The sequence below is a fragment of the Ptychodera flava genome, chromosome 20 (assembly GCF_041260155.1).
Source record: "Ptychodera flava strain L36383 chromosome 20, AS_Pfla_20210202, whole genome shotgun sequence".
Lineage (NCBI taxonomy): Eukaryota > Metazoa > Hemichordata > Enteropneusta > Ptychoderidae > Ptychodera > Ptychodera flava.
In genome coordinates, this window is record NC_091947.1 from 38,080,687 (window position 1) to 38,098,408 (window position 17,722).

At 36.9% G+C, this 17,722-nt stretch overlaps 1 protein-coding gene across 1 annotated transcript in view; it reads right to left on the reverse strand.

Annotated features, from left to right (window-relative positions):
* The window catches only part of LOC139120874 (cytoplasmic FMR1-interacting protein 2-like), a 393,869-nt gene that overhangs the window by 219,670 nt on the left and 156,477 nt on the right, over positions 1 to 17,722 (reverse strand). The window contains exon 7 of the mRNA XM_070685497.1: positions 1,753 to 1,978. Coding sequence (XP_070541598.1) covers positions 1,753 to 1,978 — 226 coding nt within the window. The remainder of the gene's footprint in view (positions 1 to 1,752; positions 1,979 to 17,722) is intronic.

The following is a 17,722-nucleotide window of genomic DNA, read 5'->3' on the forward strand; positions in this document are numbered from 1 at the left end:
TTCAGGTCAGCCCAAAGTACTTACATGCTAATTTTTCATGTAATCTGCTCAGTGGTTATTGAGTTTTTCAATTTTGACTGTTTTTACATTTTTTCACTTAATTTGCATATTTTTGGCAATGACAACTTCAGTTGAACAAAATCTCATCTTAAGCCCATCATCCATGTACAAACCAAATATCAAGATGAAATGTGCAGTGGTTTTGGAGTTTTTGATGTTGATGGACAGACATACAGACATACACACATACATACAGACAGACAGTTCCCTAGCCTATAAGAATAGTTTCCATTGCCATATATACATATGGCTATGAGAGCTAAAAATTGAAGATTTCATCAAATTTCAATATATCACATTAAGACAACCCCCAGGAACCTGTATACCAAATAACAAAGGCATGAGAGAAGCAGTTTTTGAGAAACACATTTTTGAACCAAAAATGGCGAAAAATTGCACCAAAAATACAAAATTGCAGATTTCATCATATATTCAATATATCATATTTAGTTCACCAAATATCAAAGCTGTCAGACAAGCGGATTTGATGAAATGAAGTTCTGACCAAAAATGACAAAAAAATTCCTTAAAAATACAGATTTGCTTATTTCATCACAATTTGAACAAATCTAAGTTGGGTTATCCCTAAGGACCTGTATACCAAATAACAAAGCTGTCTGACCAGCGTTTATGAAGAAGAAGATTTTTTTACCAAAAACGCCATTTTTGGCACAAATTTGCATATTTTCAACAATACCAAACAATTTTTAAAAAAAGTTTCCCATACTCATATTTTTCATCTACACAACAAATATCAAATCAGTAAGTACTGCGGTTCTCAAGATATTTGAGTGGACGGACGCCTCAAAAACATACATACATACAGACTGACACCGGACGCTGGACGGATACCCATCCCAAAACCTTCTATAGACTTTAGTCTATAGTAGCTAGAAAAAGTTTTTCATAATCATATTGTGCATCTACACAACAAATATCAAAGTACTGTGGTTCTCAAGAAATTTGAGTGGACGGACATCCTCACAAATGGACATACATACATACATACATACATACATACATACCGGTACATACAGACTGACTCTGGATAGATACCCATCCCAATTAACTTCTATAGACTATAGTCTATAGTAGCTAAAAATAGTGTTGTCACTTATAAGCACTTGCAACTTGACATGCAGACACGACAATGACATAATTTTAATAAACAAAATTCCCTTTACAGGCAATAGCTTTGAAGGATTTATACCCATGAACTACAATATGTTGTATATAACAGAATCAGCAGCTTCTGCTGCAAACTTATTTTTCTCTCATTTTCCTTGACTGGCTTGCTAAATGAGCCCTTTTTTTCCTTGTGTCCCAAACAACAGAGCTGAGTGATGTGAGCATGTCAGAAGCCTGTGTAAGCGAGGGACAACTACCGTATTAATGCTTTATTTATCAAATTTATTTTTATTTTTCCTATTGGCAATCAGGTCTCCACCTTTAAGTTTGATTGGTTGAGAGATAGTTCCTCCAACCATTAGTCTGAAAACAGCTAAGTAAATATATCAATTACACAAAATCTGATAATCCTTGGTAGTAGCCAGTTCACATAAAGGTGACAGATCATGAATATGCATAAAGTTGACAGACACCGCAACCACTTATCTGATAAGCTTAGCGTCACTGACAGCAGAGCTTAAAAAGAAATCTTGCACAGAGATTTTACAATGGGCTATTACGTACCTTGAGTAACATATGTTTCTCACTGGGAAGCAGATACATTTTCTCCTCATAATGATAACTACAAATATTGATGATATCAGCCATCAGATCTTCATAACCTGGTAAAGTTTCTAAAGTCTTCTTTAGGGAATTTGTGATTTCATCATGCTGAGCAAGGAACATGGTCAAAGAATGGGATTCATCCAAGGATGTTGTATCGGACATTTTCTTGATTGACTGCTTAGCTCTGTAATATGGAATCATAAAGAATATTGTCTATAACAGTTTAAGTGAAAGGTTTACCAAAAATGTCATCGTGGATAGAAGTTTTATATTACATTTGTCTCCATAAATAATTCATAGATGTATTTGTTTGCCTATACACGTATACCAAGAAACAATGAAAGGCTAGACAACATACATTTCAGTTCTAAAAAAAAGCAAGCAACCCTCCTCACACTCAAATGTGTCAACTTTATTCATGTGCGTCATAAAACCAAAAGATTCTTTAGCCCTTTCAGCTTTGTAGTTTTCAAGCAGGTACATTGGTATAAGGGTACAAGAAATTCAAAAATGTGGGGCCAAAGTGAGGCCCTCACAATGAAAGTGAGGGGTCCTCACAATCTAAGTGGAGGTGATAGTGAGGGCGTGAAGAGAGGGCCCTCACTCTCAAAGAATGAGCAAAAGTGAGCATGTGAAAAGAGAGTATGTACATTATAAGTGCTGGTTATAGTAGGGCTGGAGTAAGGGAAACTGGAACTGATGAAATTCAGGTGCAGACATGTGAACATCCACAACCCTATGCATATGTAATATCAATCATTCAGAGATATTTTTTTTTTCAAGTCCCCCTCTCCCTTAAGTTAAAGATACTCTGTCAGCTAAGCTCAGATATCATTGCTGAGTTTTGCTGTCTCTTTGCTATGATTATCTATTAGTATCAATGTGATCATGGCATGCTGATTCATGAAGATTGTGAGAATGTTAAGCTTTTTAGAGTTTCAAGACCATGGGTCCGAAACCCTCTAGTAATTGTTCTGTTTTTAGTGGGGCCAAAGTGAGGCCCTCACAATGAGTCCATGGGTCCGAAACCCTCAAGTAATCGCTCTGTTTTTTATTATTAAGGTTTTGAGACCATGGGTCCGAAACCCTCTAGTAATCATTCTGTTTTTTCATTCTTCTTTTTCTTCTTCTTATAACTATAGAAGCAAAGTTTTTGACAAAATGTCACATGACCAGCCACTTCCTGCATCTCATTAATTATGTGCATACCTAATTCTAGGCTTAATAATAGAGCTAGAGATCTGATTTTCAGTGTACAGGGATAACTATTGGAAACAATTTTTTTGACAAAATTTCACATGACCTGGATGACCTTTGACCTCAAATATACAGATATGTCCATAACATAGTAACCACAAGTGCTACACCCTTAGTATATGGTATGATGGAACACCTTATGAGGCCACACCCTGCACCTCATTAATTATGCACAATCTAATTCTGGGCAAGCCAATAGAGCTAGAGGTCTGATTTTTGGTATGAAGGGATAACAATGGGAGACAAATTTTTTGACAAAATGTCACATGACCTTGATGAACTTTGACCTCAAATATACATATATTTCAATAACTTAGTAGCCAAAAGTGCTACACCCTTTACATTTGGTATGATGGGACACCTTACGACGCCTTATCTGGTACTTCATTAATTATGCATATATCTAATTCTGAGCTAGCCAGTAGAGCTGGAGGTCTGATTTTTGGTAAACGGGGAGAAGTAGGGGAGCAAAGATTTTTGGCAAAATGTCATGCGACCAGGATGACATTTGACATTGATTTCACAAATATGCCTGTAAATCACTAACCACAAGTGCCACTGATTTGATTTTTGGTAGAATGGAAGACAATATGGTACTACATCATCTAGCTCATTACTTATTCACATATCTTAGTCCGGACTAGCCAATAGAGCTAGGGTCTGATTTTTGGTAAACATGAAGTATAGGAGCCAAATTTTTTCACAAAATGTCACATGACCAGGATGACCTTTGACCTCAAAAACTTTATTTGCTTACTTATACCAAAAATCACACCTCTTGCTCTATCTGGTGCTTGAGAATTACATGTGTGCATGTTAATAATGTGCGAAATGATGCCAAGGTCAAAGGTCAAGGGGCATCCCCAAAAATTTGGTGTTCAAGACGCTACCCAATGGTAATTGTTCAAGAGACACTAACGCATTTGGGTTCTTACTAGGCCAGAATAAGCATTTGTCACAGCTTAGCAGCATAGGTATAAAACAGTTCAAAGGTCATAGAAAATCAGAAAAATAATACTTTAAAAATCTTCCTCTCAAAATTGGCGAGGCCTGAGACCTTGTCATTTGCCACAAAGGAGCACGGCTATAATACAGTCTACAAAATGACCTCGTGGAATTTTGATTGATTACTATTTAGGCAAATGAGAGGAATTTAAAAGTTTAAATTTAAGATGGACGCTGGTTCGTGTCACTTGTTGGCATGCTCATAGAAAAAACAAGCGACCTAGCAGCCGATATAGCTCCGCTGTGTTAATGTAGAGAATAACTATTTTTGACACATGTTGATGAAGAAGGTGGAAATCTTTGATAGCTCAATGCAGTGGCTAGAAAAATGTGGCTAAAATAGCTGCAAAAATACACATTTGAAGATTTCATCATACTTGAATATATATCACATTGGATCATCCCTAAGAACATGTCAACCAAAGCTATCTGATGAGTAGTTTTTTGAGAATAAAATTTTCTGACCAAAAATGGCAACAATTGCCCCAAACAATAAAAATAGCGCCAATGGCACTTGATCACAACTGGCACATTGTGAAACTACTCTATCTCTGGGTACACCTGTACATGAAATACTGAATGGGTAGGTGCTGCGGGTTTGGAGTTTGTCAGTACACACACCCACACAATCATATCATATACATACAGACCAACTTAAAGGTATGGAAATCGATCCCAGGGCCTAGGAGTGGCACATGTAAAACAGTGTGTATCTTTGCGTCAGAGGCGGAATAAATCTATTTATCCAGGAAATCTTAATCCCGACTGCTATGTTTGTACGCATATAGAGACAGTCAACGTCAAAGACACAAAAAACAACACGAGGAACAAACAGGCAGTGGTTTTGAACAAAATCAATGTACCCAGTACTTCACCGATGTCTGTAACTCAGTACATGAAAATATTCGTAGCTTGACGCACTTTGAACATTGCTCGTAACAAGGGACAGTGGAAAGCCCACAGAACTACATGTATAACTATAACAGCCACTCATGCAGTTGGCGCTTAGTGAAGATTTTTCCGATCAACAACTTTGACGGATGATGGACTGACCTTTTCTACCGCAATTGTTATCTTCCTCGATTCAGCACAAAATTTTCGTATGGACTGTTGATGAGGTGTTTACAGTTTTTACGCCGTGGTAAATCCTAGTCGTATTTACGACTGCTGCGTAAACAGTCACTGAATAAATTTTGCACGCATTTACGAGCACTGGATATTACTACCGTTTTTAATCGAAAACCGTCCGTATACACGTATGACGGTTGTGACAAAAACAACACAAAGAATCTGGCGTACATTGTTACTGCATTACTTTGACCAAAAATTCACCCAAATGCCGAACGGTGATCATACAGAACTCTGCTGCAGGTTTCTGGACTAAACGACCCCAAACCGACCAGGTCCCAGTCCACTGTGCCGGGGTCGACGTCTACTCTATCAGCGTCAACTCAAACTTTCACTCCAGAAAATTTTACCCCACAAACTGGGAATATACTAAATTTACCTTGAAAAAATTTCATACTGTGTATCATATTGAAAAAATCTTACCGGGGCCATGGAGCAAATTAAAAAACAAACAAACCCCAACAGAAACAGTGGAATGATCATTAGTGTGCAAGGTCGCTGTATTATATGTCAGGGTGAAAATATCTAGCTTTGAAATTTCTGGACGGTACAAACGGCGGGGCAGAATTAGACAAGATTACGACCAATGTGTTACCACCGATGGTACATAACGTACTGTTGATAGCAGGTAGTTTGGTGTCCAGTGAGAGCACAATTCTGAATATATCACGGCTGTTGATTTGAGCTGCCTCCGATTGAAAATTTTCAACACAAAGACATGATATCAATAATTTTGCGAGATTATAAGTACCCGCTGTCTTCTCGCCAAATAGCTGCGATCAAGATCATTATGATAGAAGCAATTGACCGCCGAACACCTGCTTGCTGTTCTCATACACAACGTGTAAAAACTTATTATTCCTGCGGAGAAATATGACAGCAAATATAGCAATGTGAATTTCTTACTATCTTCCTCGCAATGGTTTGCATCTGTGTTTATTTTATCACGTTCACTGGACCATTTCTGACAATTTTACTAACAAAGAATCAGTTCACACTCATCGTGGGAACACATTGCAAAGACGTTCACAAAATTTTCATCACATTCATCATATTACCGTAATCCCCGTTTCAAAGACATAGGAAATGTATAATGATTTGTTTATCTTGAAAAATCCTGAACTGAAGCCACTAAATACAAAATGATTTTTCTTCTGAACAACTTCCCGACAACTTTACAATCACACTCTGGTCATCACATGGCGGTTGTAACCGTACATGTGCTGCTGCCAATGGAGAATCAAAAGACTTCAAATCAACAGTCAAAACGTACCGAAAAAATATCAATATCCAAGCAATGTAAAACAGAGTAATTTTGATAAGGTCAATTTATTGTATATTATAAAAAATCTCCAGACCACTCGGAACAGCGTAAGATTATGATCTCACTCATTCGAATACTACACTCGCACGGTAGGGTAACAATATGAGAACTCAGATCGTTATATACTGTTTCCGTCAAACGAGTCCGCTTATCTAAAGACGGCAAAAATGGTAAAAAAGACGGTAAAATGACCATAATTATTATTGCTTGTCTCTGTAAATTTTGCCGACTATTCGTTAGTAGTTGTTGAATTTCTTGAGTTTGTCCGAAAACTATTTCAGTGAATGACGTAAGTTCAAGACACCCGAGTGCGAACGCAATATCGATATTGGGATAGCAAAATCAGTCACAGACAATTGAGGATAACATAAGAGTCTATTAATCTGCGATTTAATTCATCCTAGGTTACCATGAAAGTAAAAAAGGTAATGTTGTGCCCTGGTTGGGAAAGAAAAGTTGATTAAGTTTTCAAAAAAACGTCAGCTAATACTCGAACAATTTAGTAAAAAACTAGCTCAGAAAAACGTATAGAGAAGAACGACATCACCGATCACGGCGATCTTCAGACCTTTTATCATGTTTCAGTCTGAACGGTCAACATTTGATGCTATAATCTTTGTCAAGTGTCTCTTTTTGGTCAAATCCGACAGAGATGAATCAATCACGATTTAGTTTCATCGCCCCGACCCGACAGGAAAGAATGAAGCTCATGGGCACCTGTATACATGTAATCGTGGCATGAACGTATCCAATGCCCGTCAACTGCATGAGTCATTGACCGTGCATCGCGAGCAAACAACGGTTTTGGACGTCATGAGAGCATTTTTTTTCGCAGTCTATGAGCGGTTGAGTGGTTTGGGTAGGCTGCATACATGTAGATCGGAATCGAGTTGATTTCGGCCGAAAACAGTTAGAAAGTAGTTTTTCGTGCTCCGTCCAAATTGGATCCGCATGTTGCCGGTTTTGTCCATGGTAATCAGCAGAGCTGTGGTGGGAAGCCGTATAACGCCGGGAATACACGTCATCGTACGCAGGGCTAGGCCACAACATACTTCCAAAAGCGATCTATCGTAAAATATCGTACTGCAGGTCAACACACACATCACCCATTCATAGGCCTACAGGTACACATATCAACGAACAAAAAGGGAGAGGCAATCTGCTTGAAACCATGAAGTAGTCCGTTTGTGTCTGAATTCATTGAGGCGCGTGTTCAGTAACCGTTGGTCAAGTTTTTTCGTTCAGTAGTAAGAATCGTTTATTCATTGTTGACATCGTAATCGATCCGATGTACACAACAAACGTTTGATCGTTTGCACCTTTGCGCGTCCCCTCGTGATTGGCAGCTGTTTGAATGCTTTCATCTATTGTTTGTTGGACGCTTCGAACACAGCATCAAAGCAGTTTTGTCATAAAAAATCAACTTAAAATGGAAAAAATACCGTCTATGACGCTGTACCTTCTCTAATGTGTAGCCAGGTCAGGTAATTGGTTGTTGGCATGGAGTTATTGGTAAGTAGTTGATGATGTAGGGGCATGAGGTGAGATATGGACCCAAAGAACCCAAAAGATGATTAAATACATCAATCAAAAAAAATTCTAAGCTACAGTATAAACTGCCTAAAGATAGTTCAGTGTGGAAAAAAGGTTAAATAATTCAGAAATAAGAATTAACAGTCCAAAATAGTAATGACGCACTTCCCTACTGACCTGAGTGCATGAGAAATACACAACCTGGCATCTGTATACCAAGTGATCATTTTAAGTCACTTTTAACTGTTTTTAAGGGATATTCCAAAGAGTCCTGTGGAAATGATGAAAAACGCTTATCTGGTCTTGTGTTTGTAAAACCTCATGGCTGATAATTGTCATAGTATTCAAAAGAAATTGAAAGTGAAGAAATTACTGTTTTTAATAGGCATATTTTCCTTGAAATACATGACCGTGTAAAGAATATATGCTAAAAGTGTTTAAGAGTAAATTTCTTTTCAAAAAATAATTTAATCTGTGACCAAAGGATTTTTATTCTTTGAGTTTACAAATTCAAACATTGCAATTTGTTCAATCATCTTTTGAGTTTACAAATTCAAACATTGCAATTTGTTCAATCATCTTGTGCAGTGCAAAATTTATAAAATGACTGAAAAATAAAAAAAATTGGCAGAATGACAGTCTTTGTGATGTAAAATCATGGGTCGACATCACGATAATTGTTAATCTGTTCGAAGTACTTTCTATAATTTAAAAAAGAAAAGTTCATGCAGAAACGGTAACATATATTGTCAGCAATGTAGTGTTAATTTTGACTTTACATCAAAATATGCCTTTGCTGGATACCAAATATGTAGGGCGAAATATTATAATCAGCCATGTTCAGCAAAATCCACACAACAGCATTGATCCTTTTCTAATTTGATTTGATTTGCTTATGTTATCCTTGTATGACAGTCAGTACAATATGGAACTTGAACACAACACAGTGAATAAGTATGCTGTAAATGAAATGGTGTGGCTGCATCCACATGCAGCAATAGGAGTGCCTTTGTCTCTCACCCCTCATTTCCAACCTGTCCCATCCCTGAAAACATAGGGCCAAAGTCCCTGAAGCTACTATAGACATGGATACAAAATTAAGTATTTCCTGACTGTATGAAATTATCTCACTAAGGTCATCCTAGGGACATGTAAACCAAATATTAAAGCTGTCTGACCAGCGGTTTTGAAAAAACAAGCGACTCAACAGTTGACAGAGCTCTGCTGTGTTATGTAGAGAATAACCTTTTGTGACACATGTATTGATGAAGAAGGTGGATATCTTTGATAGCTCATTTCAGGATGGCCTGACCAAAAATGGAAAAAAATTCCGTAAAAATACAGATTTGCATATTTCATCAGACTATATTAAACGAGAGTTAATTACATTCTAATTAAAGTAAACAAGACTTGCTTAAATCAAGATTTACGTCATAATAAAACAGCATATCTGTCAGGTTATAAAGAATCTTGAGCTGATTATCTTTTAATATCAGTATTTCATCCTATTAACCAAGCACATTTTAACTTTCAAATTAACATTGTAGGTAAGTTCTGTTGAATAAGTTGAGACTGTAGTACTCAGAGAAAGCACACTGAAGAGACAAATGTTTGTAATTTAAGAAGTTCAAGGTCATCAAAAGCATTATAAGGAATCATGTTACACTCTCATTGTACTGTTTACACAGATTGCATAATTGCTATAAATAGCACATGAGGGGTCTTACAGCCCAGCTTTACCATAAAAACCCTATCACTTTGACCACTCTTTTAATTGACCACTCTATTTTTTTCCTCAAAAAGTAATCTTATTTTATCCTTACCAAGTCAACCATAAATGGAAATTAGAACTTTCTCTATCTCTATTTATTTGACCACCCTATCATGACAAACTATTATGAGCAATTTCTTTTAGATAACATAAATGGTGGTTCAGAATATATCAAAGTTGGGATTCAGGAAAGTTGCCTTTACATGTTTTAATCCTCCAAGATGGTAAACATTTCACTATGAACTGTCAAAAAAAGTTGAACTTTCTGATAATTCCACACTAAAATTATTTTGGCTTTGATGATTTCCTAATTGATTCAATTATTTAAAATCATATTAATTATTTTTTTCTGAGTGAATTGATAGGGTTTATACAGTACAAGAATTACATACAATGTAAGTCAAATTTTGACCAAAAATGACAAAAAAATTCCTTAAAAATACACATTTGCATATTTCATCACAATTTGAACAAATCTAAGTTGGGTTATCCCTAGGGACCTGTATACCAAATAACAAAGCTGTCTGACCAGCGGTTATGAAGAAGAAGATTTTTTACCAAAAACACCTTTTTTGGCATTAATTTGCCTATTTTCAACAATATCAAAAAATTAAAAAAAATGGTTTCTCAAAATCATATTTTTCATCTGCACAACAAATATCAAATCAGTAAGTACTGCGGTTCTCAAGATATTTGATATTTGATATACATACATACATACATACATACATACATACATACATACATACAGACTGACGACGGACGCCGGACGGATACCCATCCCAATAGCTTCTATAGACTATAGTCTATAGTAGCTAAAAATAGTTTGGTCTTATATTTATAATGTTAATAATTTCTGTATTTGTTAAAATGTGCGCATCTCAAAAACTTTTGATCATAAACATTTTCATTGTTTTTTATAGCTGACCAGTAAGTTAACCTGTTTATTTTGAATATTTGCGCATTTTTTCTCAGTATTTGACATTTTCAGAATAGCTTCTTATTCAATTTGTCATTTTCTAAAAGTTAAAATGCTCCTTTGTGTGGGCAAGCTTTCCACAAGCATCAAATGTTGTACTTCATATAGGAAGGTCTGCCTCTAGAGGGCGGGCATCATGAATAGTGTTTGTTAGTTATTTCCTCCACATAAACTTCTGATTGTACTGTAAACATTGAACATGGCCGACATCCGATTTTCCTGTCTAAAACTTTCACTCATTTTCGTTCATATGACTCTGAAACTCAGGGAAACGATTGGGAAGAAAGAGTTATCTTGAAATATTGAGGTACTCGCCGATATTTTGCAAAATTAAATGAGAAAAAATGCAAGGAAAATGCCGACAGTGCACAATGACCGTTTTCAGACTCGGAGGCATATGATCATCTGCAGATTATGCAACAGGCCCATATCAGGTGAGGCCATGAGGGGATATCCACGCAACTCAGTACCAAACACTAGCGCACACAGGGTGAGCAAACACAAAGTGAGTACCCCTAACGTCAGCTCAGTAGTCTGTAATAGATCGTAGTCAACTAAGAACCTTGGAGAAAGGCTTACATGTAACACTGTGGCTATGCCGCTGAGTCCCTTTTGATTTTTGTCACAGCTCAAAATCGTTCTCCTACACCTCAACCTGAACCATGAACACCCCCACCAGTTTATGATATGACCCATCACAATGGCATGACGTCAACGGATCTTGACAGACGGAAGTATTGACAGACGGAAGTAGTTGACACCAGCATAACTGGTTTTCAACTCTAATACCTTCTCTGTCTATAAATAGACACGAGAAGGTAAAAATGAGAGAATTTCGCCAACACGGGGATGCCACAAGTATTCACAAAACGTAATATGTTGGAACAGTGCTTTAATTTACACCATGGTTGTTGAAAGATCCAGATTTTCGGGAGCATTCGTTGACGTTGTTACCATGTGCCACTCATGTTGGATTATGAATCCCCAGGCAGATAGGGGGTATTTATAGGCTCCCCCTGCCTTTAAAGACAGACTCTCAAACCTTTAAGAAGAGTTTTCACTGGCACATATACTCTTGGCCATATGGGAGTTTGAATGGGTTAGCTCTACATACTGACATAGAGGAGAAGTTGTTGATTGTGCCAGCACTTCAAATGTTAAAGAATAGCCACCTGGTATTTGTAGCTGACAGCTGGGGAAAAAGTGACATGGGACAAGAATGGATTTTAACTGTAAACAAATTCTATTCAATATATAAACACTGAACAGTATTAAAAAATCAAGCAGGTAGTATTTTGTAAAAAATACCGTCAAGGACAGTGTGCTCACATTCAGTTTGAATTGGTCTATTCGAGAAATATTTAAACCAGGAAAAACAAGAATGACAAAAGCAAATAAGGTCTGAAAGGTAGGTACTGGAGGTCATCTTTGGAAACATGCATATCGACTTCTATAGCAATGGGACAAGCAGATCCTAAACGCATAAGCAAATGTCAACAACAAAAAATAGACAGAGAAGGCTAAATAAAAAGAAAAGGTGGGTGTAGAAAAATGTACAAGGGATCTGGTAAAAATGTAATGCTAACTCATCAATCTTCTAGACCCTACCCCCTCCTGAATATCAAATGTTCCATCCCTTGGTATTACATAACGCCAGATGACAGGAAATATATTTACAACCTTGGGGAGTTTTTAATTACAATGGATGAGCCTTATCATTTTAATGTAAACAGCACTTAAGTTAGTTAGTTACAGATAGTGAAATTCCTTCCGCTGTGGGCGGTGATTACAACATCTGGAATTATCCTGGATCCAAATTTCTCATCAGTTCTTGTATGTCTTACATAGAAAAGTTGCAAAAATTGGTCCACAATGAAAAAATTTACCTCAGCTTTGTTTTCTCAATCAAATTTTCCTACAAATTGATACCAAATATGACAAAATTATGTTGACAGCCTTCAAAACTGTCTCATAATATATTCTGGGTTGGTGTAGGTCATTTAAGGTCACAAACTGAGAAAATTACCTAAACTATACAAATATGGGGTGTTCCCATCACTTTGAGCAGAAAATTTATCAACCGGTAATAACATCCCTCAGGACTTTATACCAAATTACAAAGCTATTAAACAAGTTATTTTGAGAACAAGTTTTCTTGACCAAAAATGACAATATTGTCTTAAAAATACAAATTTGTATATTTCAGGACAATTTCCACATATCTAACTATTGTCATCTCTGTACATCTGTGTACCAAATATAAAAGCTGCCTGTCCAGGGGTTTTAAAAAGAAAATACTGTTTAAGATTTTTTGACCAAAAATGACAAAATTGCTCCAAAATAGTAATTTTCCAAATTTTGTCATAATTTCAACAAATTAGAAGAGTAACACCTGCGCAAAGATCCAACCCAAATTTGAAAGCGATTGGGCTGGCAGTTTCAGAGAAGAATTTTTACTGAAAATGAGAAAAATCACCAAAAAATTCAGCAAAAATACAAAATTAAAGATATCTTCACAATATTCATAAAACTGTATAAGGTTCACCTAAGGTACTTGCACACAAATTTTCAAAGCAATCAAAACAGCGGTTCTAGAGTTATTAAATTCTTGACCATTTTCACATTTTGTAAGCTCATTTGCATAATTTGGCAATGCAGACTTCATTTGAACAAAAGCCATCTATAGCCCAGGATGCATCCACACACCAAATACCAAGCTGAAATGTGCAGCGGTTTGCGTGTTTTTGATGTTGACGGACATACTGTACGTACACACATACATACTGTCTCGGGACCTCCAGTGTCCCATTGTTTTGTAATATATAACAGGTGTGCCATGAGCTTCGTTGAATACACTGATATCAAACAGCCATAGCTGTAAACTGGCGCAAAATGGTTTGATCCATGCAGAAGCTTGCATAGGGAGATTGAATGGAGATAGCACAGCAGGCACAGTGTATGTTTTCTGACCAAAGTACCTTGGAGTTTTCCAACGGATATTGGAAGATCTGAGGGAAAGTGATAGGGGCTTATCAAAGTTGGTCTGAGGTTCATTTGTGTGCTGTTGTAAGAGTCCTTCGTTCTCTCACTGAACGGATTGATCACACCATACACGTTTTTTATCCAAATGCACACACAAAACAAAGTCCCGAAGTAGCGAATTCCAGCCATTTTCAAACCACACTGTTGTCAGTGGGGTAAACAATATTTGCAAAAATCACATTTCCAGGCTAATAGACTATGTTTTACGAAATCACACGTCCTTATCACAAAATAAAACGATCTTTGTCTTTAAATCAATGCGCCAGTAAACAGGTCCAGCAGCTAATTATGTCATCAAGTCTGTAATGTTAAGGGTCATAACAAATGTGAGAAATCTAAAACATTAAATATGTTGTTTTTTATCAATTTTATTACCAAAAGCGCATGAAAATCTCTGAAACTTTGAATCAGCCATCCTGCATATTTCTAACATTCATCTAAACCTCATTTCTGTTCCACAACTCATTAAATAGTCCACAATGCAGGATTGGTGTACATTCCAAAACTACATATATGAAAGACCCCTAAATCAATTAATTAAAAGGGGGGGTTAGAAATTTCCCAAAACTATCTAACCGCTGCTCCGTTTGTCTCCATTTTTGAGAATCGGAACCTTGGAACCAGTCTGAATATCGGGACCAAATATCAATGCAGTCTGTTCAGCGGTTTTTGACTTTTTGTCGTTTACGGAAAATGGACGACGTCTGACACCGGTTGAAACTAACCCTATCACAACTTCTAGTTGTGATAAAAATTGCAGATTTCATCATAATTTCAAAAGATCAAATTCAGTTCATCTATAGAAATCTGTATACCACATTTCAAAGCTGTTGGGCCAGTACTTTTTGAGAAACACATTTTTTGACCAAAAATGGAAAAAAAATTGCCCTAAAAATTCAAATAATAATTTCAATAAATATTAAAGGTGATCTTTGGGAACCTGTATACCAAATTGCAAAGCTATCAGATGAGTAGTTTGGGAAATACACATTTTTTGACCAAAAATGAAAAATATTCCCCCCAAAATACAAACTTGCACATTTCATCATCATTTCAATAAATATCATTAAGATCATCTGTAGGAGCCGGTATACCAAATTTCAAAACTATCAGACCAGTACTTTTCAAGAAATACATTTTTTGACCAAAAACGGCAAAAATTGCCTTAAAAATGCAAATTTGCATATTTCACCACAATTTGAACAAATCTGAAATAGATCATCCCTAGGGACATACATACTAAATATCAAAGCTATCTGACTGGTAGTTTTGAAGAGGAAGATTTTTAAAGATTTTTTTAGCAAAATGACAAACATTGCCTTAAAAATACAAATATGCAAATTTCACCACGATTTGAACAAATCTGACTGAAGTCACCCCAACTGAACTGCATATAAAATTTCAAAGCAATTGGACTTGTTGTTTCAGAGGAGAAGGCAATTGTTGACGGACGACAACGGACGCCAACGGATGACGGACGACGACGGAAAATCAACCTATTTGATAAGCTCCACGTTGCTGACAGCGGAGCTAACAATGCTGGAAAAACACAGGTAATATTCAATCTTGTGATAAAAATTTGCAAACAGCGTATACACTGCAGTACTTCCAGTCGCTAAGAGAAAAGAGATGTTAACATGATCTGTCTAACCTTGGATCTGTGTATCTTGTACAACACGCTCAAGTCATTGTTGTTGTCGACTGTAGCTACCGTCACGCAAATTATGAGTTTGTATTGTCTTTTTGTTTCATTACCAGATCAGATCCTGATTTGATACATGACTTGAAATGGGAACAACAATGTTTCATGATCACTGTGATGCAGCGCGGCAAGTTATTAGAACATGAATGCCATAATTGCATGACCTGTTGATGTGTGACGTCATGGCCTTGGTTTGCTGGCGTAACGAGGCCATGATAGACTTGCCCAAGCATTTTAGGCATATTTATGTCTTGATAAAAAAATTAAACTAATAGTTTTTCAAAACAAGTCGTCGTTGATGACACAGTCCCAACTTGTTAATGGGTACTTTGATTACAGGTCCTCAGAGGAGATAGAGTCCTCTTCATTAGGTCTGTGATAAAAATACTTTTGAATAAATTCACTTGATAAATGTCGGAGTTGTAGTTGAGGACATGACAAAATCGTAATAAAATGGCCACATGGCGGCCTCATTGATTCGTATCACAAAAAAATTAAAGTGCATATGTATGACATTGGTCAATCTATTACCAACTTTGAATAAATTCGCTTGATACATGTCTGAGTTATGGTTCTGGACATGCAAAAGTGATAAAATGGCCACATGGCGGTCATATTGGATCATATCACAAAACAAATCAATGTGCATGTGTATGACATGGGTCAATGTCCTTGTACCAACTTTGAATAAAATCGGTTGAGATATGCCTGAGTTATGGCTCTGTAAATGAAAAATTCGTAACAAAATGGCCGCACAGTGGCCATATTGCATCGTATCACAAAACAAATTGATGTGCATAGCTATGACATTGGTCAATGTCCTTGTACCAAATTTGAATAAAATCGGTTGAGACATGCCTGAGTTATGGCTCTGTACATGAAAAAAATCGAAACAATATGACCATACGGCAGCCATATCGGATCATATCACAAAACAAATCAATATGCATCTGTATGACATATGAAGTAATCTTTGTACCAAGTTTGAATGAAATTGCTCCAGGCATCTGTGAGATATCTGCATGAATGGATGGATGGACGGACGCACACACGCACGCACGCACAGACATGACCAAACTTGTAAGTCCCTCCGGATGGTGTCCATGGGGACTAAAAATATCTGCAAAAAGTTTCATCAAATTTGGCACTGTTGTACCTGAAACAGCGCTCTAATCTCGAATTATGTAAATTAGAGCTAATTATGCATGCCACACCAATATAAATAGACCTGCATATGTATACCATAGTGTAGTATCCTTGAACCACGTTTAAAAAGAATTGGCACAGGAATATCTCAGATATCTGCATTCATGAGCCCCTATGCATGGACACAGCATTAATATTAATTTCATCCTGGAACACCTGTGGATCATACCTGGGGACCCTGTGGATGGATATCAAATACAGGAAAGAAAACGGCCGTCACACAAGCCATTTATGATCAAATCATTACGAAAATCGGCATGCATATATATGTGAAAGGGATTAATATAGGTACCAACTTTCAATGCAATCGCGCCCGGCATCGCTGAGAAATTTACGTGAACGAATGCACAGTCATCAAATATAGGAAATAAAATGGCTGCCATGCAGCCATTTTAGATTGGATCAAAACAAAAATCAATGTGCATATGTATAACATATAGAGTAATCTATGTACCAAGTTTGAATGGAATCGCTCCTAGCATCACTGAGAAATTTGCATGAACATACCCACCAACATCAAATACTGTAAACAAAATGGCTGCTAGACGGCCATATTGAATCGGATCGTAAAACAAATCGACGTGCATATGTATGGCATAGGTGATAATCCTTGTACCAAGTTTGAATGAAATCGTTCCAGGTGTCTCTGAGATATCTGCGTGAACGGACGGACGGATGGACGGACGGACGCACGCACGCACGCAAGCACGGACGCACGGACATGACCAAAATTATAAGTCCCCCCGAATGGTGTCTTTGGGGACTAATAAAATGAGCACATTGCACTCGTGTATGGTATGAACCGAGTGCGAGTGACCACTTGGTCGTAAATAATGACCTGACTTGACCTGTGATGTCATTGATTGATTTCGCTAATGGAAACATTGTGCGATATATCAAACTGAGTAACTGGCTGGACTTGCCAGAAGTTTATTGATTTTACTGTAAATGTTACGTCTAAGTCATGTTTCAAAAAACTCT